Source organism: Rhinolophus sinicus, linkage group LG07 (assembly GCF_036562045.2).
Source record: "Rhinolophus sinicus isolate RSC01 linkage group LG07, ASM3656204v1, whole genome shotgun sequence".
Taxonomy (NCBI): Eukaryota; Metazoa; Chordata; class Mammalia; order Chiroptera; family Rhinolophidae; genus Rhinolophus; species Rhinolophus sinicus.
The window spans coordinates 79,381,906-79,405,029 of NC_133757.1; the positions used below are offsets into that span (position 1 = coordinate 79,381,906).

Below are 23,124 nucleotides of genomic sequence, written 5' to 3' on the forward strand. Positions count from 1 at the left end.
TGAGCAAGGTAGCTGCAGCAGGCTCCCAAGAGAATCCAGCTGCTCCTGGGGCCCCAGCACTTGGGGGGGGGACCTCTTGGCTCCTCTTGGTGATGATGGGAACTTTCAGTGGCTCCGTCCTCTGGGGCTGAGGCACGTGGAGCAAAGACTCGAAGTCAAATAGGAAAGATCCTTTTATTGGGGTGGACATGGAGCACGAACAAGTCCATGATAAAATGACAAGAGAAAGATCCAGAAGGGCCGACTTCTCCCAGTGGTGCCAGCTCAGAGCAAGGTCTAAGCACAGAATAGGTCTCGGTGGAACTCAAGTCAAGGCCAAGTGTTTAAGGCCAGACCGGTGGAGTGGGAGCGGGGAGAAGGGTCCCACCCCAGCCACCCAGCCGAGGCCTGGCCTGTCTCTAGACCCTCGCAGACACGCTCTGGTTCTCCGGAGGACTGGGGGACAGAAGGAGGGGATCTGGAGGGGGGCGATAACAATGTTGTTTTGTAAGAAGCATCTACCAACATCACACTACTGGGTCTGATGTCCCCTTTAACCATCGCTCGGTACATTTTACAGCATAAATAAAGACTCAAGGAAAATAAATACATCGGCTCCTATGAGGATGGAAGTGGTGTGCATGGCGGGGTGTGGGTGGGCCGGCAGGGTGGGTGGGGCGCTTACACACGGCAGGTGGGTGAGGAGCAGACAAGACAGGAGGCACCTATGGGGGAGTGTGTTTTAAGTGTCCTCGTGCATGTCTGGGCTGTCGGTCCGTGCAACCTTGCGGGGGGGCGCCGAGCTCTCGCCCTCGAGGTCCACTTGCTCCTGGTCTCTCTTCTTGGCAGCATTCTGGGCGGGGTAGAGGAAGGAAAGGGGCCATTGAGTCTTCACTTGAGTGAGCTCCCCAAATCCTACTGCAGGGGTCACCGAGCTGGGCCTGGAGCCGCGCAGTGGCCTGAGTCCCTGGCTGGACAGCCCTTCGCACCACCCAGACTAGTCCCACTATGTCCGAGGCCTGGGGCTGTGGGCCTGTGACAGACACTGCAAGAAGTCACTGCAGCTCACCATGACCCACACACAGCCCAAAATGCTCAGAGCAGTGATGTACCCTGCCCGAGAACAAAGGACCCTCAGGAGCCTCCAGGGAAACCCACACATTGCCACAGAAGAGCAAAGTGGTCTGGGAAAACCTCCTTTCCCCGCTGGTGGGGATCAAGGCTTATGGGGCAGGGGAAGGGGCCAGCGTGGGCCAGGGACTCGGGTTTTCTGAGCAGTCATTTCATTACGGGGTCACCCTCCACCCTTGATCAGAACAGGTTGCTGTCAGATGTTCAGTGTGAGGTGAACAAACAAACTGCCTACAGTGTAAAGCACCTCGGAGGTGCTCAGGCCTTGGTACAACTGGACAGTCCCCTGCCCACCCCGGAGCACCAGAGCCCTGTGGCTTCTGCACAGCCATTCCCTCCTCTGCAACACTCTTCCCTCTCCTGGACTGCCTGGTGAACTCCTATTCAGTCTTCAACACCCCACTCCAACCCCTGGTTTCCCAGTCACCCAAGTCCTCCTCCCACTCAGAGACCCCGTGCTGGGCACTGTATATCCCAAGTCTCAGCATCCAAACTCCACATGCCTTACCTTTTTGTCCCATTGCTGATGTAGGTAGCGCAAAAGAATGTTTGTTTTTTCTGTCACAATGACTAAGGAGGAAAGAGGAAAGACAAAGTTACAGGAAGAGGCTGCAGGGAGCCAGCTGCAATCGGCCCAGACTCCAACCTGGCCAGCACTGCCCTTCCTAGGACAGTGTTCATCCCTCCCGGCCTCCAGGCCATCTCTGCCTCGAGTGGCCTTTCTGGGACTCAAGTCACCACCTCAACCCAGGAGATTTCAGAGATCTACACAGCTGTGCCCATGCCCACAGAAGCCATCCAGCAGGATCCACGTGGATTCTTTGTTGTGGTTAAAATAAAACACTATGGCCACAATAAACAACCTCCCACTCTGCATGCTCCGGGCCTTTCCCTGCATACCTCTCTACCTGGAAAACCCTGCTGCCTGCCCCTGGCTGGGCTAGGTCCCTGCACCGTAGTACTTGTCTCGGGGTCTGTGGCATGGAGCTGGCAGGGGACACCTAACTTGATGTAAAGTGACAGGGACAGGGACAGTGAGCAGCAGACCAGGGCCAACTGGGGCCTCCTAGGGCTGGATATGGACGCCAGCATGTGGAGATGAGAAGGGTCGCGCAGAAAGCCAGGATTCCCACGGCTCCCTGGGGAGCTAGGTTGGGGAGCTGACCTCTCCTGCACCACCCTCTGGCCATCCCCCTTGACAACCAGGATGGGACAGAGTGACAGAGTCCACTTACTCTGTTCGGACGGGTACTCCCGCGTGGGCAGGTAGACTGAGGGGCGTCGATTCTGCAGGAGGGTCAGGAAGAGGGGGGTTAAGAGTGCAGGATGACTAGGGTACCCTCACCACTGGACTCAGTCCCCACCCTCCAACGCCAATTGGAAGATCTTGGGTGGGACTAGGCTTGAAGATAAACCCTTGTTCCCAGCAAGAGGCTGATCTGGGGTGCACATCACCCCCAGTCTCCTTCCCCCAACAATGCCCCAAACCTGCACTCACCGAGGCTTTACACACAGAGTCGGCATGAAATCGACTAAAATTGCTTTTGTTGTAGACGGGCAGTCCTTTCAAAAAATCTGCCTGAAAGGGAAGATTAGGTGAGTTAGAAACCCAGCAGGGACCAGCCGTGGAGCACCTGCGATGGTGGGCGGGGCTTCAGGCAACTTCCAGTTTCCTTCTCTCATTTCCCAGAAGGCATGCTTGAACTGGCCACCTTCTGTGTGCATTGTTATGACCAGAAAAAAAAGTAACCAACCCCAAGGGAAGTGCCCGTTCTCTCTTGGGGTCCTCACAACAGTCCTGTAACCTAGCGAGAGGTGGGGAAACTGAGGCTGAGAGAGCACAGGCCACTTGTTTCAGGTCACACCATGAACAAGCAGCAGGGAGAGGAGTCAGATTGGACCAGGCTGTCCAACTGCAGACCTGCCCTCTGTGCTTGTTGAATATTAAACTCCCAGTCTTGTCTCTGTTCATCCACCTTCAACAGAGACCTGGATAGAGAAAGGCTTGTCCACCCTAAGAAACTCTGTGGGCCAGCATGACAATAAACATGGGTGGAGAGGAGCCTGGGTGAAGGGGACAGGTGGCTGGGACAGGGGGCTGCCTAGACACAGGACTGGGAGCACAGGGTCTAACTGAGCCTCTGAATTCCAAGAAAACTCAGAAATCCAAGTTTAATAGGTCCATTTTCTAGAGTTGGCTGGGCTTTTCAGAAAATGCTGTGTGGACCAGGGTCAGCTCAGGGGCTGCTCCTAGGGTCCCCACACCCAGAGACTGCCCTGTGAGGGGAGAAAGCCTCGGGGGCGAGGGCCAGAGGTCGAGAGGGAGTAGGCTGCCCCTCCCTGCCGCCCGCTGCCGGGGGCAGGGGCTCGGTGCCAGAGGTCTCGGCTCCACAGGGTGCCCAGGAGCCAGCAACAGGATTCATTCACAGCCTGACTCTTGGAAAGTCCTTTGTTCCTGACACTGCTGTGAGCTGGGCAAGCAAGCGCAAGGGCTATGGAGCAGGAGAACCCTGATTTGGGGCGGAGAGTGGGGAGGGGGGGCGCTGCAAATCTCAGCCACAAGATGGGGAAATAAAAATCAACAGGAGATGTGTCCACCTCAGGAAACTGAGGCACAAGAGCCCAGGGATGCAAGGGGATAGAGCTGGAAGGATAAAGGCCTAGAGCTGGGGACAGGGAGTGATTTCCCAGCAGAGCAGGAGTTTGACACTGTGGTAAGGCCAGGAGTGGGAGAGCCAAGGAGAGGTTCCCCACATAGCCTACCCTGGGCCGGAGGCTTTCCAATCTGGAGTCACCCTGTCATAAAAATGGGGAAACTGAGGCAGAAAGGTCACAGAGCACTCATCTGAAGTCACTCAGCTCCAACAAGAAAATGAGGAAGCCAATCTGAACTCAGGTTTGCCCAACCTCAGAGGCCAAGCTCCTACTACAGGACACGCTTAGCATCTGTTTCCCTGTCTGAAATCCAAGGGCTCAGAGCCCCTGCAGGCTACAATGACGCCCCTTCAGAGCAGGGGGAAGGGGGAGTCCATCCCCATGCCTGAGCCTGGGCACTGCACCCGTGGTGAAGCTGCTCTTCAGGTGATCTGCCACCACCCTGTGGGGCAGGCGGGAGCAGGCGTCCTCACCTCTGGGATAGCCCTAGCGAGACCTCGGGGAGATGGGCTAACCAGGAACGTGGGAATGTGGACAGACCTCCTGCTCCTGCCCACGGTGGCCTCCTGCTTCAAAGCCAGCTCACAGCCCCACAACCCTACCTCCCGTCACCGAGCACCCCTGCCCAACTCAGCCCCAGATGAGGAGGCCAGCTCCATACAGCCAGCCAGGCTTTCTCAGGCCTCCACTATGCAGCAGGCCCATGCCAGGCACCAGAGCACGTAGGGGCTGGGGGCGGTGTGGGTGGGGAGGCAGAGGGCACAGCAGACCAGCTCTTGGCCCCAGGAGCACCCAGTACAGAGAACGGGTGTGGATCAAAGAGCTGCACAGTGAATGCAAAGTGGCCCTGAGGACAGGGTGCCTTCAGATACTGTGTGAGGCCCAGGACAGTGGGGGAATGTCTGCAGGTCTGGGGGGTTAGAGAGGGCTGCCAAGAGGCAACGATGAGACCTGAAGCATGAGGAGGGGTCCCTGTGCCAGCTCAAAGTCCTCCACAGCTCTGACTGGCCTTGGTCCCCGCTCACCTCCGGGCATACACACCCTCAGCCCATACTGTGCCACCGTCCAGGAATGCTCTTCCTTTCTCCATGTGGGAAACACCTGCTAACCTCTCCATCCAGTTCAACAAACCCCCACTCCTCCACACACACACCGGCTATATCCCTCTCCACACCGTGGGGGCCTCTACCACCCGGAGGAGGTCACACCCAGAGGAGGTCATCTGTGTACATATCAGCCTCCCTCTCTGGCACATCCCTGAGGGTAAGACAGGGCTACTCCACCCTGGGCCCTGACGGGGCTCACCCAGAGTGAGAGGTTCAGGAGCCTCAGACCTGCATTCAGTCCTAGCTGGGCCCCTGCCTGGCTGTGTGACCTCCCAGCCTGGCCGCCTCTGGTGAACCAGGGGTCCCAACAGGGTCCCCTCCCAGGATTGTTCTGAGTCTCAATAAGGCAACCCAGGGAAAGAGTTCTGCAGAGCATCCTGGAAGGTAGCTGTCAGCAGCAACCTGTTTGTGCTGAATAAATGAATGAAGGCGGTTCAGCCTGTACTTCCGGTCAGCTAGGCAGGAAAACAAAGCCTCAGACACAGGGAAGAATCCTTCCCTCGGCCAGACACATCCCAGCCACAGCTGGGCCCAGAAGTCATCCACAGCCTCGGCAAACACTCACGGAACACGTGTGTGCCAGTCCCCTTTCAGTCAGACCACGAGTGAACCCACCAAAGCAAGATGGAGAAAAGGGGTGTGCCAAGAGAGGAGAGACATTGGGGCCTCCTACAGTCACAAAGGGGCCCTCTGAGGCGACACTCCCAGGAGGAAGAACATTCCAAGCAGAAGGAGCAGCAGGTGCAAAAAAGGTCAGTGGGGCTGGAGTTCAGGATGAGGTCACAGAGGTGGGCGGGGTCCTTGGGGGGGTCGGAGGGGGGGAAAGCTGGGGCTTCATCTGGGTTACATCACCAAGCTCTTGGAGTGTTTTATAAATCAGAAAGTATTATCATCTGATTCACGTCTTTAAAAGCTTCTGGTTCCAGGTAAACTACAAACTGCCAGGGGGACAGGATGGAGGTAAGGAGACCAGGGAGGCTGGGGCAGGAGTCTAGGCAGGAGGTGGCAGTGCCTAGACCAGGGTGGGGACATAGGGACGGATTCAAGATGTGTTCTGGAGGCAGACCCAACAGAACCCTCTTATGGACTGGGCGTGGGCGATGAGGTTGCAGTGACGAGTCAAACACAACACCCAGGCTGGAGACCCACACTCTAAGAACCCACTTTCCCATCTTCTTCCAGACCAGAAATCTTCTTTTGCCCATCTCCCACCACATGCCATGATTTGTGGGCTGGGACCAGGGACAATGGGGTTTTGACTTGTCCGGACAAAAGCTTCCATTACCCTTCAGCCTTGGGGGATGGCAAATAATGGAAAGAAGCGGGGGCTTCAGCCCAACTGTGCTGGGTCACCGACCCACTTCACAGGTTGGGGGACCAGACCACAATCACTATACCAAATCTGGAGATGAGGGAGTGGCCCAAAGGGGATTTTAACCTCCCAAGGTGGCATTATCTCTTCTTCAAGATGAGACAGGTGGCAGAGGATGTCACCGATCCAGAGTCACCCAGCTCATCTGTCAAGTGTTCACTGTCCTAAACCCTTTACCACGTCAGTTCCCTAAATTGTCACAACCCTATGAGGTCTGGATGATTACTACGCCTGGGGCTCGGAAAGATGAAGTTGCTCTCTCTTAGGGACTGGTTGGAGCCTGGAATGGAGGGCATGGGGTCCGGGCTCTCGGGGATCCGACAGTCCGCGATGTCGCATTTCCTTTGGCGGCGACAAAGCCCCGCATGTCACGATGTCAAGCCCCCTCCCCCGCCCTGACGCCTAGGCAGGCCTCCCAAACCCTCCAGAACTAGAGAGGCCCAGGTCCGGCGCGCCCACGACGGGGCCTGAGCTGGGGGTCTTGGGGTCCCCATCCTCACCCCAGGCGATTTCCAGGGGAGTCGCGACCCGGAAATGAATGAGTTGTCAGAGACTAAATCCTAGATAGGGTCAGGGGTCGGGGCCCGGGCGGGGTCAGCAGGAAGCTTACAGCAGGGCCCAGGGGTCGAAGGTCATAGGTCAGAGCGAGGGGCGGGGTCGGGCCTCTGGGTGCCAGGCAGGGAGGTGGGGGTCTCGGGGATTACTGGAGGTGGGTGGGCCCGCGGCGCCATTTTGTCGAGCAGAGGGGGATTACGGGCCCGGTGACCGCACTTACCATCTTCTGTTCCCTCCGTCGCCGCCTCAGCTACGGCCTCAGCCACCGCCGCCGCCACCACAGCCGCCTTCTTAGCCGCCGCCGCACAGTAACTTCCAGCCACGGTACAGCGCACCTTGATGGCGCCGCCGCCCTCCCGTCATTGGTCCGCGCTCTAGCCCCGCCCCAGGATATGCGGCCTCTGTGAACTCCCAGTGGCCAGATCCGGACAAGTCACGCGCCTATTGGCCGCCACGCCTCCTCCTCCGTGGTCAAGTTTGGTTGAGAGAGCAAAACTCCGCCCTGGACATGGATGGGGAGGCGAAACCCGGAAGTGAGCAGAGGCCGCGCCCCGGAAGCCTCTTGGAATTTGTAGTCCGCAATTCCCAGAGGCTCTGCAGATCCTTCTAGTTTGCTACCGCTTTTTAATACGGTGTTTCATCGGGTTACCACAGCATCCCTGGAAGAGGGGGACCCACCGTAACACTCCTCTCCTCCTCCTCGGGGTCTCAACCCTAGGTTTCGGCATATCTAAACTGCTCCTACATTAACTCTTTCAATATCACACTCTTGTTCATGCATCTCCCGTGGCTCCCTAGTGCCCCAAGGATCCAACCCACCTCCTCGGCCCCAAATTTTGGGCCCCTCTAGCCTCCCTCGTCTACCTTTTATTCTGACCTCTGTCCAATCCCTTGCCCCTTTGGGCCCTTCCAGACCCTACTACCTCCTCCAGAAATCCTTCTCTGATTGCATTCTTCCTAAGGCCAAGTCAGGCGCCTCCTCTGGGCTTCCATAGCCCTCACAATCCTCCTCCCAGCCCCGACTCCGCTGTGTCCCCAAAGCCTGTCCCATACCCCTCACAAGCCCCCCCCACACACACACACCCTGCCCTCGAGTGACAGCATGGTGAGGACAAGGACGCAGTACATAGGAAGTACGGAATAAATTACTAAGTGGAAGCTACCAAGTATTAGTACTCCAACGATACAGCAAAGGAGAAACAGCACCTCAACTTATTGGAGCCAAATGAGCCTCAGGAGGCTGAGGTCTTGCTCAAGGTCACACAGCTCATCCTCAAGGGGCAGGTGGAGGATTGAAAACCCTCCCACTTCCTCACAAGCCTTCGCAGACCTGTGAAGATTAAGATATATATATATATATAAAAGACAAGTGGAAATTAAAACATTCAGTAGATATTTAATGATATTAAGAAACTGTGGACTTTTTTTAGGTGTGAAAGTTTTGTGGTTATGTTTAAAGTTTTGTGGTTATATTTTATGTTTTATCTTGCAGAGATGCATTCTGAAATATTTACAGATTAACTGGATGCCTGAGATTTGCTTGAAAATAACACAGGAGGGGGACAGGACAGTTTGTGGGTAATTGGTAGTCAGAGCTGGGTGGGTGCAAGGGGGTTCACTGTACTATTCCATGAACTGTAGCCGTTAAGTTCGAAATTCTTCCTGATTCAAAAGTGTAAAAATGGGACTTCGCAAAGGTCTGACTTCCCACACCCCTTTCCAGTCCGACCACAGACTTCTGTCCCTGGGCCAGCCCCACAACTGGAGGAAAACTCAGTCGTCCAAACTCCCTACAAAAAGCAGCAGGAGAGGTCTGAGGCGAGAAAAATGCTGTAGTGTGGGTCCCACCGGCAGCGTTGCGCTCAATGGCTCAGCGATTTGCGGCCCTTGAGCATGCGGCGAAGGATGACCTGGACGCCGGACGGCGTGCTCAAGCGCTTGATCCAGCCATGCTTGTGCTTGCGCTTGATGTTACTTGGCTGGTACTCGTTCCCGCGCGCCTTGCCCCGGCTTGGCTGTGTGGTGGGGAGTCCCCAGGCGTCGGGGACCCTCAGCCAGGCCTGGGGCTGGAGCCACCTGCGGGGGCAGAGAGACCGCGAGAAAGGTCAAAGGGGCCCTGTGTGACTTTGGCTTGGCGCTCAACCTCTCTGAGCATCGGCTTCCCGATCCGTGCAGGGACTAAGTCTGGCTGCAAAAGGCGCTCCATAAGTGCGCAAGGCACTGGCAAGTCATATGGTTGGTAAAGAGCTGGCGCCAGCCCCCGATACCGCCCTAATTCCAAAATTTGGGGGAGGGCCCCCCGAGAACTCACCTGACACCCAGTGGCGCCGCCGACCTACAGACGGGACCCAACAGGCAACTTGGGGATCTGGCCCAGAGAGCCATGTCTAGTCGCGGATCACGCCGTCCCCCGCGCCAACCACGCCGAAGCTCATAGACTCCACAGCTGTAGAACGGACACTTCTGGGAAATATAGTTTCTCTTACAGTGGAGCCCGCATTGCTGCAAGGGCCTCCCGGACTTGTAGTTCTACGCCTGCGCACCAAAGCCGAGAGCGCCGTACCGGCAGGAGAGTGTAAGTCTTCCCTCGGACCAGCAAGAGCAGGCAAACGGCACTTCCTGCGCGTGTGTACAAGCATTATATCCCGAGGTCTGCTGGGAGTTGTAGTTCCTTCTGTCTGCCGGCAGAGGGTGCCCTGGGGTGGCCGTGGCGCAGCTGGTGGCAGCTGCAGGAAACGGCTGGTTGATCCTGCCACCTCCAGCGGGAGCCCGGCAGATGGCACACAGCTGGCTGGCAGCTTTCCTCTGGACCCAGCCAAGTCTCCGTTCCTTGGCGGAGAGCCCAGGAGGCCTGAGTTCGAGTTGGCTGGATGTCCTTGGGGTGATCCCTGCTCCTCTCCAGGATCCAGTTTCTGAATCTGTAAAACCAATACGTTGAAAGCTTGCCTGTGGCGGTGCTCCATTCAGGCTCTAGAAGAATTTTTTTAGTAGATCTGAGTCCTTTCCCTTCTCACACACGCTCTAAGGCTCCCTATTGTCCCAAGTAAAATATTCAGCTCCTCCTGCAGGCATGTGAAGACACACACACACACACACACACACACACACACACACACACACACCTAAATTTCAGCCACACCCTCCCCTGCCTGGTACTACCCTATTCCTCTTTTTAAAACCCTTCCCAGGTAGTCTCTGCTCCAGCTCTGTCCTCTCTGGCCCTACCCTGACCCCACATGACTTTCCCCAGACTCTCCTCCAAGCCCAGGGGCCCCTCAAGGGCCAGGCTTTGGGCTCAGTTCCTGCAGGCACCCCAAGCATCTCACAGCTTGGGAAGTGGAGGAGTGTTTGCTGCAAGAATAAACTAATCTCCCAATCGTACCCCAAGTGGGCAGGAGTGGGTGGCTGGACCTAATCTAGCCCTGGCAGCAAATTCCAGGAGATGGGAGTGGGTAAAGAATGGTTAACCCCTTGTTCTCTGATGTTCATCCTATTCAAACCGACATTTAGTAAACCACTACAACGCTACACCAGTACAATAATGCCAATCAAGTATCGAGCATTTACCATGCTGTTTTACCTGCATAGGATCTCATGAGGGGATTAATTTCATAGAGAAATAAATGGAGTCTCAGGAAAGTGACTTGCCCAAAGTCACATATCTGCAAGGGGCAGAGTCTGGATTTAAATCCTGGGTTCTCTGACTCCAACTGGGACCATAGAGTCATCGATTAAATTTGCAGATCTGGGAAACACCAATTCCATACTTTCTCATAGCGGCAAGATTTCTGTTTAAAGTTTTGACGAATACATTTCCATACAGCCCTGATTCCAAATCCCATCTCTGACTCCCCTTCCACTTGCTTTGTGACCTTGTGCCATTTATGAACCTCAGTTTCCCCACCTCAAATTGGAAAGATCTAGGAGTCTCTAATCAGAAAGGTCAGCACAGAGGGGCATATGCGGGCTTCATTTGTAGGGGACACGGCAGTTCGGAGGCAGGGGCTGGCCGAGGGGGGTCCTATTCGCAGCGAGGGGGCTCCAGGTGCCGCCTCTTAGAAGCTCCGCAAACCCCAGGCTGCGACCCCTTCTCGGCCCTGGCCCAGGCCCAATCCCTCCCTCCACCTCTGAAAACCCCTGAAAGGGGCTAGGCCGTTGCTTCCAGAGCCCGCCCCTATCCTGGAGATGCCGCTTCTGATTGATAGTCGAACTAGGCCAGGCCAGTCCACAGCTGCGATTGGTCGAGGTGCCCGTCCGTCGGGACGCGGCTCCGCCCCCTCTTGGGAGAGACTTAAAGGGACGGTTTACTCAGCAGCGGTGCGATGCCCCCTCGCTGACTGACCCAGGCCCTGCCGGCCCGCGTAGACGCGCCCGGTCCAACCCCGCGCCACCATGTAAACGGACCCCGCAGGAGGACGCTGGCTTCTCCGCCCGGTACCCCTCCGCCCTGCCCCGGGCCTCGGGGCCCTCGATGAGGTGAGCGGGCAGTTGTCCCTGGGAAGGGGACATCGAGGCCCCCGGGACTTCTACTGCGAAGCGGTGTGTCCACAAAGCCCGCGCTGGGGCTCTTAGGAAGCCGCGGAGCCCCAGTGGCCTTGATCCCGCCACAGCGCTGACAGACACCCGGGAGACAGGGGTCTGGCTCTGGGGAGGGGGCTGGCAGCATATCTGTGCCCCCCTCCGCAATCCCGGGTTGGGACCCCGCCAGAGGTGGGGATGCGGCCTGCTCCCCCTCCATCAGCAAGTACCGGCTACCAAAGGCCTTCAGCGTGCGTTATCCCCGCGGCGCCAAGAATGGAGACAGGGGAGGGGTTGGTCCCATCTCCAGGCCCTAGACAATGGGGGTGTGCTGCGCGGGTATCCCCCTCGAATTATGTAACTGCCTGTGGTTGCCATGGGGGGGGGGGCGGCGATGGCCCAGGAAGCAGGATGGAGGCCTGGAGGCCCCCAGCCATAGCACTGCCTTCTCTGTTCTCATCTCCACCATTGGGGGTTGTGTGTCAGACCCCCAGAATCCAGTGTCCAGGCCTCAGCTTGTCTGTCTGTGAAACAGAGCCAACAGCCCATGGTCTTGGAGAGATGGACAAGGCCTCTGGATCTCAGTCCCAAAACCCATCCCCTAGGGCCTCACTTTTCAGGAGCCAGGTTCAGAGATCTGGGATTGGGGCTCACTTAGATCTGCACATTTTTAGATGCCTTCAGAGGCCCTCAGGACATGCTAGTTTAGTGACAGTGAGTTAATGAAAGAGTGCATGCATGAATGAATGGATGGATGGATGAATGAATGGACTTAGGAAACCACAGTTACTATAAATCTGAACTGGGGGAGGTCCTCAGGGTTAGGCCACATTTGCCACAGTGTCCCCCGCTTTAGGAAGCCCTCCCTGACTACACCAGCTTTCCTATGGATGCCTCTTGGGGTCAGCCATAGCCAGGGCCTCTCTAGGATAGACTAGGCTGGGCCAGGAGGGTGGCTGACCACCACGTGGACACTGACCAGACAGAACATCTGGGTGCTTGGCTGGCTGTGGTCCTGTGAAAACTGGAGCCTTAGAAGGGGTCTCGCAAGGAGGCTCATCTGATCCAGGTGTGGGATGTGGGTGCTGTGGGGGTGGAGGACCCCTGTTTCCACGGCCCCTGAGCTGGCTCTCACCCCCACTCACAGGACACACCATGCTGACCGGGGTGACCGATGGCTTCTTCTGCTGCCTGCTGGGTGCGCCACCCAATGCAGTAGGGCCTCTGGAGAGCGTCGAGTCCAGCGATGGCTACACCTTCGTGGAGGTCAAGCCTGGGCGCGTGCTGCGTGTGAAGCATGCTGGACCCGCTCCGGCCCCTACCCCACCTCCACCGCTGCCTGACGCCGCTCAGGGGGACCTATCTGGCTTGGTCCACTGCCAGCGCCGAATCACCGTGTACCGCAACGGGCGGTTACTGGTGGAAAATCTGGGCCGGGCACCGCGAGCTGACCTCCTACACGGGCAGAATGGCTCCGGGGAGCCGCCGGCCTCTCTAGAGGTGGAGCTGGCGGATCCAGCTGGCAGCGATGGCCGCTCGGGCCCGGGCAGCACTGGGAGTGGCAGTGGTGGGCGACGGCGGCGAGCCCGGCGCCCCAAGCGGACCATCCACATTGACTGTGAGAAGCGCATCACCAGCTGCAAGGGCGCCCAGGCGGACGTGGTGCTCTTTTTCATCCATGGTGTGGGAGGCTCCCTGGCTATCTGGAAGGAGCAGCTGGACTTTTTTGTGCGCCTGGGCTACGAGGTGGTGGCACCTGATCTGGCTGGCCATGGGGCCAGCTCAGCGCCCCAGGTGGCCGCAGCCTACACCTTCTATGCGCTGGCAGAGGACATGCGTGCCATCTTCAAGCGCTATGCCAAGAAGCGAAATGTGCTCATTGGGCATTCCTACGGGTGAGCCAATGCTGGGATGGGGGTAAAGGGTGGGGGCTGGCAGGGACTGGATAACCTGCAAAGGCTAATTTCCCTCCCTGAAAAATACCATTAACATCTGCAACAAGATAGGAATTCCTACCACCAGTGCTGTTGTTTCACATTGTTTGAAAGCAATGTTTCTCACTATGGGCATTTGGGTCAGGTAATTCTTTTCAGTGAGGGGCTTTCATGTGCCCTATAGGATCTTTAGGAGCCTCACCTGACCTCTACTCACTAGATGCCACTAGCACAATGGTCTAGTGATGATTGTGACAATTAAAAAAAAATGTCTTCAGATGCTACCGGAGGTCCCTGATGGGCAGAATCACCTCTGGCTGAGAACCACTGTCTTCAACTAAGTTAAAAAATCCCAAGGGCTCTAAGGCAGGGCTAATTGGAGTCCCATAAATTCTGTTTACAAGGCACAGTTTGCTGTAATTCATTCTCCCTTAAAGCGGTGACAGCTAATACCATCGAGCATTTAGATGAGAGTCCACTCCATGGAAGGTTCTGGGCCTGGGCACCTGATCACCATCAAGTGGTATCACTCCCTCCTTTGTCCAGGAGGAAAGACAAGATCCAATCAGCTAGCCAGGTTGAGAACCACTGTTTTAGTAGTTGTAGCCAATGCCATTAGATGAGAAAAAGAAGTGTTACATAAACTTCTGGGGGAAAAAAGGAAACCAGATTGGTAGGTAACATAGCTCTTATTTGTTTATATAACAACGCCCAAACTAGATGCTTATGTTCAGTGATTTCCTCCAATTAAATGAGCACCCATCTGAGGTAGTTCCTATCACCCATAACAATGCTATGAGGTCAGCACAGTTACTCTTTCACAGGTGTGGAGAAGGAGGCTCAGAGAGGTTAAGCAATCTGCCCAAGGGCACACAGAGAGTCACTGACACAGTCAGGTCCACCTGACTCCTGCCTGTTCGATTGTCCCTCTTTACAGCAGAACTTGGCAAACTTTCTTAAAGAGCCAGATAGTAAATATTTTATGTTTGTGGGTCATATATTGGTCTCTTTTGGAACTTCATAACTAATGTTATAGCAGGAAAGCAGCCATAATTGTAAACAAGTGGCTATGGCTGTGCTCCAATAAAACTTCATTTACAAAATATTTTACAAATTTACAAAATTGTAACATTAGTTTACAAAAACAAGTGGCCAGCTTTAGAGAGGATGAGGTGGACTGGGGGGCTCCTTGGGCTGTGCCCTTCCACCTTGTATAAGGCAGGCAGATGTGCCACACTAGAGGCTGGTGAGAAGATCCTTAAAGGAAACAGTGTGTCTCTGGGCAGACAAAAGGTTTGTTTGATTAGATTGCTTTCTCAACACTTGGCAATAAGTAATTCTTACCCCTTTGAAGGTCATGGTGACTTTGAGGATCTGATGAAAGTTCTAGATTTGGATCCTCTCTCAAAAAAAAAAAAAATTCCACCCTCAACACACAATTTTGGGGTATCCAAGATGCCCCACCCATCCCTCACCCCCATCTGGTGCCCATGGACCCCAGGGGAAGAAACTTGGCCTTCAAGGACCTGGCTCTGGGGTGAAGGGAGTGTATTAACCCCCTCACCACCTGTACCCTGCTGATTACCACCCTTCAACCCCCACCCACCACCCACCCACCGGGCAGTGTCTCCTTCTGCACGTTCCTGGCGCACGAGTACCCAGACCTGGTGCACAAGGTGATCATGATCAATGGCGGGGGCCCCACGGCGCTGGAGCCCAGCTTCTGCTCCATCTTCAACATGCCTACATGTGTCCTGCACTGCCTGTCACCCTGCCTGGCTTGGAGCTTCCTGAAGTGAGTGACCTCAGCCCTAGCAGACCCCAGCACCTCCCCGAGTTTGGTGGGATAGGAGGCTGTACAGCTGGGGATGGCGTGGGGGGTACCCCTGGTGGCCTGAATGGCATAAGGGCTCCAGTGGTGCTTCCCTACCACTAGGGCTGGCTTTGCCCGCCAAGGGGCCAAAGAGAAGCAGCTACTGAAGGAGGGCAACGCTTTCAACGTGTCATCCTTTGTGCTGCGGGCCATGATGAGCGGCCAGTACTGGCCCGAGGGTGATGAGGTCTACCACGCCGAGCTCACTGTGCCTGTCCTGCTCGTCCATGGCATGCACGACAAGTTTGTGCCAGTGGAGGAAGACCAGCGCATGGCTGAGGTAGGCGCGTGGCACCCAGCCACCATACCCCCAAATCTCTGGCATGCAGCCCAAGGGTACTCGGCTGGATTCTCCAGCCCCACGGATGTGGGAGTTTAGATCAAGGGTCAAAGTTGGAATCCAGAAAGTGGGACTGCCCTGGCCAGCTGTTAGAATTATGTACTGTCCCCCTGCACATAAAAAGGCACTCTTTGCAGCTGAGATTTGTGTAAGTGACCAGTGATGGGCTACAGAATTCTTGGAGAGGGCGGGCCAGAGGGTCTTCAGATCAGATTGCCAGAAAAGGGTCTTGGGATCCTTAGCACTTGGACGAGCAGTTCTTAATCACCCACAATTCTGCCACCACCACCATCTCCCTGGGGACACTTTGAAATGTCTGCAGACATTTTTTGTTGTCGTGACTCTGGGGAGAGGGAAAGGTGCCACTGGCATCTGGTACGTGAAGGCCAGGAATGGTGCCCAACACCCTGCAATGAACTGGGTGGCCCCACAGCAAAGGAGAATCCAGCCCCAAATGTTAGCAGTGCTGGGATTGAGAAATCCTGTTCTGGACATATTGTAGGAACTTAGTAACTATGGGATGAATGAATACTAGGTTGGGATGCAGCAGGGCGACAGGCCATCCTCCAGCTCCCTCTCGGGTGGAAGTGGAGGGCTGAAGGGTAGACTGCAGGAGGGACTTCCCGGTGCTACAGGCCATGCGTGGCTGGTGGGAAGTTGCAGGGCAGCCTGTCCCCGCCTCTCTGAGCCTGTTTTCCCCACAGATCTTGCTCCTGGCTTTCCTGAAGCTCATAGATGAAGGCAGCCACATGGTGATGCTGGAGTGTCCGGAGACAGTCAACACGTTGCTCCATGAATTCCTGCTCTGGGAACCTGAACCCTCACCCAAGGCCCTGCCCGAGCCCCTGCCCATGTCTTCAGAGGAGAAGAAGTAGCTGCTGGGCCAGCTGGGCATCGCCGAAGAGCAGGAGGTGGAGGAGGCCGGGAGCCAGGAGAGTCAGGGCCGGGTCTGCAGCCTCCACACTCCCAGGCCCGGTGGGCGGGGCATGGTTTTTGAGGGAGCCAGGTGGACACAACGCTCTCAGCTTGCGTCTTGTGAGGCCCATCGGCTGCAGCCGGGACTCCCGCAGAGGATGACCTTGTACACAAGCCCCCTTCCCCCAAGGCCACTGCCGAGGCTGGCCGCTCATGCAGCTCTCTGTCTTCCGTGTGTCTGCCATGCTTGATCCAGGGACCCTTGGGGCCCCGCCCCATTGCCCGAGACCCCTTCTCATCCCCTATTCCTGGGCGTTGGGAGTTATTGTTGCCCAAGAGGGGGAGGGATTGGGGGGGTTGGCGCCATCGAACCTGCACATCTCAACTTGTAAGTCAATAAAAAGAAGTGACAATCCTAGCCTCTGGACCTGTGCTGCGTGACCGCAGGGCAGGGGTGTCACCCTGAGCCTTAGTTTCCCCACCTGCAGACGGCTGCTGCAGGTGCCAACCCCCTCGGGACCTTCCAGACTTATCTCCCGAGTTTCCTCCTCCCCCTCAGAACGCAGGGGTACTTTGGCAGTATTCCCAGAGCAGAAGGCAGAGAATCGGGGGCTGAGCTCCCAGTCCCTGGAGGGGAGGAGGGGGTCCAACAGGTCCATAAGGAGGCTGAGGTGAGGGTCACTGGATATTGCATGGGATTAGAACAGCCATAACTGAGTACTGTATAAGACCCCATGCGGAGTACCTGCCACCCACGAGTCACTGAATCCTCTTCACCCCATGTCACACAGCAAGTCAGTGCTTCTTACCATACCATTTTATCTTTCAACTTGATTTAGGGTAGCTTTTGTCACAAAGATGATTTTCATTTTGAAGGCACCAAATCTTTTTCTGTCTGGTGGATTTCCCTTCCCCATGGCCATGCTCCTAGTCCTCTATATTTTATCCTAATGTATGTATATCTAGGTATACCTGTGGTTTGTGTGGATGGTGGGAGGAGACCATTGTCCCCTGGGTTGCTGCCTCTTGTGTTCTTTTCCCTCTGGTGTGTGGAGCCACCTTTCGTTTAGCCCAGGGGTTCTCACCAGAGACACAGCTGTCCCTTGGGAAATTCTAGAGACAGTTTTGTCACACGTGGGAGGGGGAGGGCGACACCAGCATTTAGTGGGTGGAGCCCAGGGGTGCAGCCCAACACCCTACAATGCAAAGGACAGTCCCCACCCGAAAAATAATTTGGCCTCAAGTATCAGTAGAGCTAAGGTTGGGAAACTGTTAGACAAATCCCATCTCTTTTGGGACTTTTGGGGGTCTCTGGGTTACTTCCCAGCAAACTGTTTATGAATTCCTGGGCGGATGGCACAGTGTTAATTGCTGTCCCTTTGTCAGGAGACTTGGTGTCTGTGAAGCTGCCCAGCTCAGAGAGAGGTTTCTTCAGTTCAATTAAAGTGGAAGAGACCAGGCCCCCTCCAGAGGCCGGGTACTAACTACAAAACAAGCCATTTCTTCCCAGGGAGAGCCAAGGGTACCGCAGTAGAGGAACCGAGGCAGGGGTACCTCCGCCTATGTTACAGCTCGCCCCCTGCAGGATCTGGTTGGCTGAGTCGCAAAGACCGGCAGGTGGTGAACCCAATGAGTCAGCGGAACTCCGGCAGTGCCTAAACCCACTGATAGCGTAGAAGAAGCAACATCTGGAAAATTTAAATGATCCCGCCAACATCTCACCAACACCGCAGCCTGGCATTTTACTGAAGCTCTCTGCATATGTGAATAGTCTGAAGTCACAGGTCATCATCAGAAATTGGGGTTATGGAACTCATTTTATGGCAGAAGAAACAGGTTCAACCCCAGAAAGCTTGTGTTGCATGGTAATCCGGTGGCTGGCGTCTCACACCCAACTCCACCCCCACTCTCCCCCTGCACTGCCTCCTTCCCCTGGCCTCCTGTTACCACACACAGCCCTTGGAGAACATCAGGGCACCTCCCTCCCCAGGGAAACTTTCCACCTGGACCACCTCTGGCTCAGTGCACGAATCTGAGCCACACCCTAATGCATGACTTCATTTAATCAGATCCCCACAACGACCCCTGAGGTAGGACCTCTCAATGTCCCCATGGTACAACTGAGGAAGCTGAGGCTCTGACAGATTACTGGTCTGAGGTACCACAGCTAGCCAGCAGTAGAACCCGGCTCTTGAGCTGGGCAGATTCCCTTCATGTGGCTGAGAAAGCTCCCAGTCCACGATGTAGGTCCCCTTTGTCTGGGAGATAAAAGTGGACTCTGCCCACACAGACAGGACCAAACTGTGAAAGCACTGGCATGTTCCAAAGCACCAAATGTTCCAAAGAATCTTCTGGTCTACTTGTTCTCCTCCCGTGACGGGGAGCTCACTACCTCTCCAGCAGTTCCATCTGTAACAAAGTCCTCCCTTAGTCTGAGGGGGAGATCTGTCCTGCTGCCCCCTCCACCAGCCTTTTAGAGCTAGAGATGGAGGGCTGCTCTCAGCATGGGGCAGGTGGAACATTCAAACACCCTGATCTCTACCCAGGCTGGATGGGCAATTCCCAAGGGCTCAGCCGTGGGCCTGGATGTCCTGGGGTCGCAACTCTCGCTCACCCTCAGCCAGAAAGACAAGGAGGGCGCGATGCAGCAGATGCACCCCCAAGCGGCGGCGCCGGGCAGGTGGCCAGCTTGCTACCACTCCATAGTAGTGTCCTTGTTTCTGGTTGGTCAGCGTCCGGATCCCTGGAGAGATTGGGGATGAGGTCACAGCGGCAGCCTCAGCGAACTCCCGTAGAAGTATGTGACAGAGAACTCACTGTATTGCCCTCAAGCAGGGATAAACCAAAGAACAAAACATGTGCATGTGCAGGCACATAGTCAGTGTTCAATAATTGCTCAATGAATAAACGAACAGCCCTAAGAGGGGAGGGGTGAGGGAACTGGTCGATCAAGGGCCCTTCCTGTGACCCCCACCACACAAGCTAGGCACCCACCTAGAGCATCCACAAGACATGCCTCTCGAGTGTAAGCCTCCACAGCGACAACGTGCTGGAAGCAATGCAGGGAAACAACGCCGTGACCGCTGGCCCAAATGTCCAAGATCTGGCGCACCTTGGGGCAGGCCTGGGGGGTCAGGATGGGTCAAGGGTCTATCTCCTAATCCCCTCCTTCCTCTACCTTCCCGCAGCCTTACTGCCCCTGCTCTGTCCCAGGTCCTTATCCTCACACCTGTTTTCCTGGCCGCCCATAGTAGCCAAGGGCCTCCCAGAGATGGACATTTGGCCGGGCCCTTGTCCCTTTGCCTACATAGAAGATGGCATGAACAAAAGTCCGAAGGCATTCAGTTAGGGTCAGTGAGATGGCTCGGGCTGGCAGGTCCTGAGTCTCCCTGGATGAAAAGGGGTGGATCAGAGAGGAAAAAGTGACAAGAGTTGTCCTAGAGAAAGTCTCTAGTGTCTCAGAGCAAACTTAATGTACATCCAGTGACCCCCATTTTATAGGGCAGAGGGTGGTGGCTGCTTCCCAGACTTTCAGCAGCCCGAATTAGATCCAGCTGCCTTTTATAGATAAAGAAGCTAATGACCAGAGAGGGCCAGTTCCCTTCTTGAGGACACAGAGCATATAAGAACCAATCCCAGAATTTTCCAGCCCTCACTACTGAGTCCCACTACTGCCCAGAGTACCTGGGGTCCAGTAGCAGATATGTGAAGCTGGACTTCACGACCCCCTCCCGCCACCGTCTGTTGGGATCCGGCTGCTCAAACTGCTGAGCAAGTGCATCCTCATCTGCCTGGGCATCTGGGATTCGGCCTGTCTTCAGGGCTTCAACCAGCTCTGGGCTGTGCCCTGAAAAGCCTGGGCCTAGGAGGGGAAACTGAGTCAAGGAAGACAGGAAGGGGTGGTTCCCACAGATGAAGGGAGAAGTGGGACTGAGAGCCAGGGGTCTCCAGGGACTCCTGGAACTTCCTTGAACTCTGGATGCTCAGAAGGAACTAACCGGAAGCAGTGTGGGCTTCTTCTAGCCGGCGGAGGTAGTGTGGCCGGGTGAAGGGTGTGACGGGGCCTGGGCTCTCACCAAGTGCCCGAAGCCCTTGCAGCAGCTCCAGATCAGACATGGCGGGGACCGGCAGGCACCAGCAAGAGGGAACAGGGTTCCTGACACCTGTGGAGCTCTCCTCATCCTCTGTTAGCCAGAGGGCGGCCACGTCACTGTCGAGGGAGCACTGGTCGTCAGGTAGGAAGTGGAAGTCAGAGGGTCCAGGCGGTGGTTCCCGAGGAGGGCTATGGGCTGGGCTTGCATCTGGTTGGTATGTGAGAGAGGTGGAGGCATGTGGCAAGGACAGAGTCAGGGACTGTAGATGGGCATTTAGTTCAGCCACCTTGCCTGCCATGACGTCTCCATGCACCAGCTGTGGGGTGCCAGAAGACTTTGGCACCCTCTGGGATGGTCGGACCCTAGGCAGGAGTCGCTGCCTGGTCTGGGGCAATGACCCAGCCCAGGGGGAAGTGTGGGGGACTGGGTCCTCCGCTCCAGAGGCCTCAACTGCTGTGACAAAGGAGGCATCTGAGCTATAGTTCCAATGCCCTGGGGGAGGACCCAAGCTGCCACCCTTGTCAGCAACCTCAGGGTGGGCAAAGAGGCTGGGGGATCCCGGGCCAGCCACCAGGTCCATGTCCCTGCCATCACGTCTGCCCAGTGCTGTGGAGTCCAGCATCACATCAAGAGGTCCAGAGGGGCTGGCGTCCAGCCCCCTTCTCCTGGGGCTTGGGCCTGGAGCAGATGATAAGTAGAAGTCAGAGGAATAGAGGGGGGAGCCAGAGACAGAGATGGGACTCAGATCAGACAAAAAGAGGGGGCTGGAGTCAAAGGGAGAAGAGAAAGTGAAGGCAGAGAGAGCTGACCAAAGACACTGGACGTGAGACAGAACAAGCGGGAGACAGTGGACATCAGTGACAGAGACACACTAAGCTAGTCTAAAGGCCAAACCGCTGTGGCTGCGCAGGCCCCACTCACCGCCGGGCTCCGGCTCCGGCTCCTGGATTTCTGCCCGGGTTCCGGTAGAGGTCCTGGTCAGCGTCTGGTGCTCCCTCAGGACGCGTGCACAGTCCTGGTGTCCCTGCAGATCCGCCAGGTCCAGCGGCAGGAGTCCGTCCTACGGCGGTGTGGTCAGCAGGGGGCGCCCGAGGCCCTCTTCCCTCCCTCTTAGCCGGTCCCGGGCAAGGGCCCCTCACCTGATCACGCAGTGCCGGGTCCGCTCCCTGGCTCAGCAGTAGCTCCAAGCCGCGGAGACAGCCCCAGGCGGCGGCCACGTGCAGCGGTGTCAGCGCTTCCACCGATCTGGGGCAGAAGCCGAAGAGCGGTCAGCGGAGGAGGGAACTCGATCTCCGCCCCCGAGCTCCGGAATCTTGGCTTTCAGTCACCCATCTTCAACCTCCAGCCTGAGGCACCACCCTAGGAACCCAGATACTGCGCCCTCAGGCTGGGACCCAAAACTCTGCTCTCTGACCCTGGAGAGTCTACCCCGAGATCCGAACCTTTGATCCCCACTTTGGCCCCAGCGCAATCCCATATTCCACCCAATGTCAGGGACCCTAGGCCCTGCCCTTGGATTCTCAGGTTCCTTCCCTAAATTCCTCAAGCTCCGCCCTCGGGCATCGAGTACCCACCCTTGGACCTTGGGACGCCCTCTCCCTGACTCCAGGGCTTCGCCTTCGGACTCGCGAGACCCCTCCCCTGCGCGGGAGACTCCACCTCAGGCCCAGTCCCTCCTCACCGAGCGTTTGGGTCCCCGCCTCCACGTAGCAAGGCCTCGAGACATCGCAGAGCGTTTGGGTGCCGGGCTCCCGCCGCTAGGTGCACAGCAGCCACGCCATCCGCGAGCACCAGGTTGGGATCGGCGCCGCGGCGCAACAGATCCTCCACGGCCCTGCGATCAGGGTGTCAGAGTGGACCGCAACCCTCTCCCCGCGCCCCGGCCCTTCCTCTCCGGGCCCCGCCCTCACCGCGGTTCCTCCTTCCGCAGCGCCGCCCGCAGCTGTCGTACCAGGCCCGCAGCCTCACCCATGCCCGCGCGGTCCTTCAGCCCCGCGGCTCGGTCTGTCAGTTTCAAACTTCCCGCTTCGCCCTTGTACGCACGCGCTACGCAGCCCCTCGGCTCCGGTCACTGCATCCGCTTGCCGCACGGGGGCCCCAGCCAGGCTGAGCCGCGACGCACCCGCGCCTACGTCGGGTTTGGAGAGCTTCAGTGCTCGCTCCTCCGGCTCGCGATCTGCAGGGCCTGGGGCCGCGGATAAGAGCTGGGGCGGGTGGAGGCCATTATCGCTCTTCAAAACAGGGAAACGACACACCCTGCTGGAGAGAGTGGAGCTAAGACTCAGGGAAACCCGAGGAGCCGGCAGGGGAACCCTCTACGGAGGTGGCCTCCATTAGCGCGCACATTCAATTAAATAGTTCCAGCCTCCAGAAGCTCTGTTTCGCCCGTTTTCAGTCTCGGAGAGCAGGGAGTCCGTGACTTTGGGGCGCTGGGCCACTGAGGGCCTTAGTTTTCCCATCTACAAAATGGGAGAATAACCCCTTCCAGGCTGGTGACATTGAACAAGCATTTCACCACAGGGGCCTGGCACACAGGTGCCCAATAAATGCTTTGTGGGGAAGAAAAGCTGTTGCTCAGTAAAGCTAATTTCATTTTATATGAAACTGAAAATGTAGCTGGTGAACTTTTTCACAGTTGCTCACTACCCAGGA

General features: G+C 56.5%; 4 protein-coding genes across 9 annotated transcripts; 1 reads left to right on the top strand and 3 right to left on the bottom strand.

The window, feature by feature from the left end:
* Positions 1-155: 155 nt before the first annotated feature.
* On the bottom strand, positions 156-7,153 carry DDA1 (DET1 and DDB1 associated 1). Its single transcript, XM_019736891.2, has 5 exons — positions 7,019-7,153; positions 2,609-2,689; positions 2,346-2,397; positions 1,619-1,680; positions 156-832 (listed from the first exon to the last, which is right to left on the bottom strand). Exons 1-5 carry the CDS (start codon positions 7,019-7,021, stop codon positions 722-724), a joined length of 309 nt encoding a protein of 102 aa, XP_019592450.1. The 5' UTR covers positions 7,022-7,153; the 3' UTR covers positions 156-721.
* Positions 7,154-8,174: 1,021 nt separating this feature from the next.
* On the bottom strand, positions 8,175-9,408 carry MRPL34 (mitochondrial ribosomal protein L34). Its single transcript, XM_019736892.2, has 2 exons — positions 9,110-9,408; positions 8,175-8,874 (listed from the first exon to the last, which is right to left on the bottom strand). The coding sequence occupies exons 1-2, from the start codon at positions 9,181-9,183 to the stop codon at positions 8,661-8,663; spliced, it is 288 nt and encodes a 95-aa protein (XP_019592451.1). The 5' UTR covers positions 9,184-9,408; the 3' UTR covers positions 8,175-8,660.
* Positions 9,409-11,080: 1,672 nt separating this feature from the next.
* Positions 11,081-16,796, top strand: ABHD8 (abhydrolase domain containing 8). Its single transcript, XM_019737070.2, has 5 exons — positions 11,081-11,274; positions 12,464-13,211; positions 14,875-15,045; positions 15,187-15,403; positions 16,168-16,796. The coding sequence occupies exons 2-5, from the start codon at positions 12,472-12,474 to the stop codon at positions 16,336-16,338; spliced, it is 1,299 nt and encodes a 432-aa protein (XP_019592629.1). The 5' UTR covers positions 11,081-11,274; positions 12,464-12,471; the 3' UTR covers positions 16,339-16,796.
* Positions 16,797-17,218: 422 nt separating this feature from the next.
* ANKLE1 (ankyrin repeat and LEM domain containing 1) lies at positions 17,219-22,544 on the bottom strand. 6 transcript variants are annotated; one of them, XM_074337943.1, is made up of 10 exons: positions 22,383-22,544; positions 22,154-22,306; positions 21,612-21,717; positions 21,394-21,532; positions 20,455-21,150; positions 20,063-20,240; positions 19,608-19,767; positions 19,373-19,502; positions 18,993-19,121; positions 17,219-18,787 (listed from the first exon to the last, which is right to left on the bottom strand). In XM_074337943.1, the coding sequence occupies exons 1-10, from the start codon at positions 22,442-22,444 to the stop codon at positions 18,735-18,737; spliced, it is 1,806 nt and encodes a 601-aa protein (XP_074194044.1). In that variant the 5' UTR covers positions 22,445-22,544; the 3' UTR covers positions 17,219-18,734. The 6 variants fall into 6 exon arrangements, with proteins under 6 accessions (XP_074194044.1, XP_074194041.1, XP_074194043.1 ...); XM_074337940.1 differs by having other exon boundaries at positions 20,063-20,234; positions 20,377-21,150; XM_074337942.1 differs by having other exon boundaries at positions 19,373-19,490; positions 20,377-21,150.
* Between the last annotated feature and the right edge of the window lie 580 nt (positions 22,545-23,124).

What these genes read in the sequence shown, in the direction of transcription:
- DDA1 (XM_019736891.2), bottom strand. An exon ending in ACTCTGTGTGTAAAGCCTCG is followed by an intron (nt 2,398 to 2,608) that starts GTGAGTGCAGGT and finishes ACCCTCCTGCAG; the next exon opens with AATCGACGCCCCTCAGTCTA. An exon ending in GGAGTACCCGTCCGAACAGA is followed by an intron (nt 1,681 to 2,345) that starts GTAAGTGGACTC and finishes TTTCCTCCTTAG; the next exon opens with TCATTGTGACAGAAAAAACA.
- MRPL34 (XM_019736892.2), bottom strand. Translation starts at nt 9,183, where the DNA reads ATGGCTCTCTGGGCCAGATCCCCAAGTTGCCTGTTGGGTCCCGTCTGT. An exon ending in GCGGCGCCACTGGGTGTCAG is followed by an intron (nt 8,875 to 9,109) that starts GTGAGTTCTCGG and finishes CTGCCCCCGCAG; the next exon opens with GTGGCTCCAGCCCCAGGCCT.
- ABHD8 (XM_019737070.2), top strand. Translation starts at nt 12,472, where the DNA reads ATGCTGACCGGGGTGACCGATGGCTTCTTCTGCTGCCTGCTGGGTGCG. An exon ending in CTCATTGGGCATTCCTACGG is followed by an intron (nt 13,212 to 14,874) that starts GTGAGCCAATGC and finishes CCCACCGGGCAG; the next exon opens with TGTCTCCTTCTGCACGTTCC. An exon ending in CTGGCTTGGAGCTTCCTGAA is followed by an intron (nt 15,046 to 15,186) that starts GTGAGTGACCTC and finishes CCCTACCACTAG; the next exon opens with GGCTGGCTTTGCCCGCCAAG.
- ANKLE1 (XM_019736736.2), bottom strand. Translation starts at nt 22,444, where the DNA reads ATGGGTGAGGCTGCGGGCCTGGTACGACAGCTGCGGGCGGCGCTGCGG. An exon ending in CTGCGGAAGGAGGAACCGCG is followed by an intron (nt 22,307 to 22,382) that starts GTGAGGGCGGGG and finishes CCCTGATCGCAG; the next exon opens with GGCCGTGGAGGATCTGTTGC. An exon ending in ATGGGCGGCCAGGAAAACAG is followed by an intron (nt 19,503 to 19,607) that starts GTGTGAGGATAA and finishes CTGACCCCCCAG; the next exon opens with GCCTGCCCCAAGGTGCGCCA.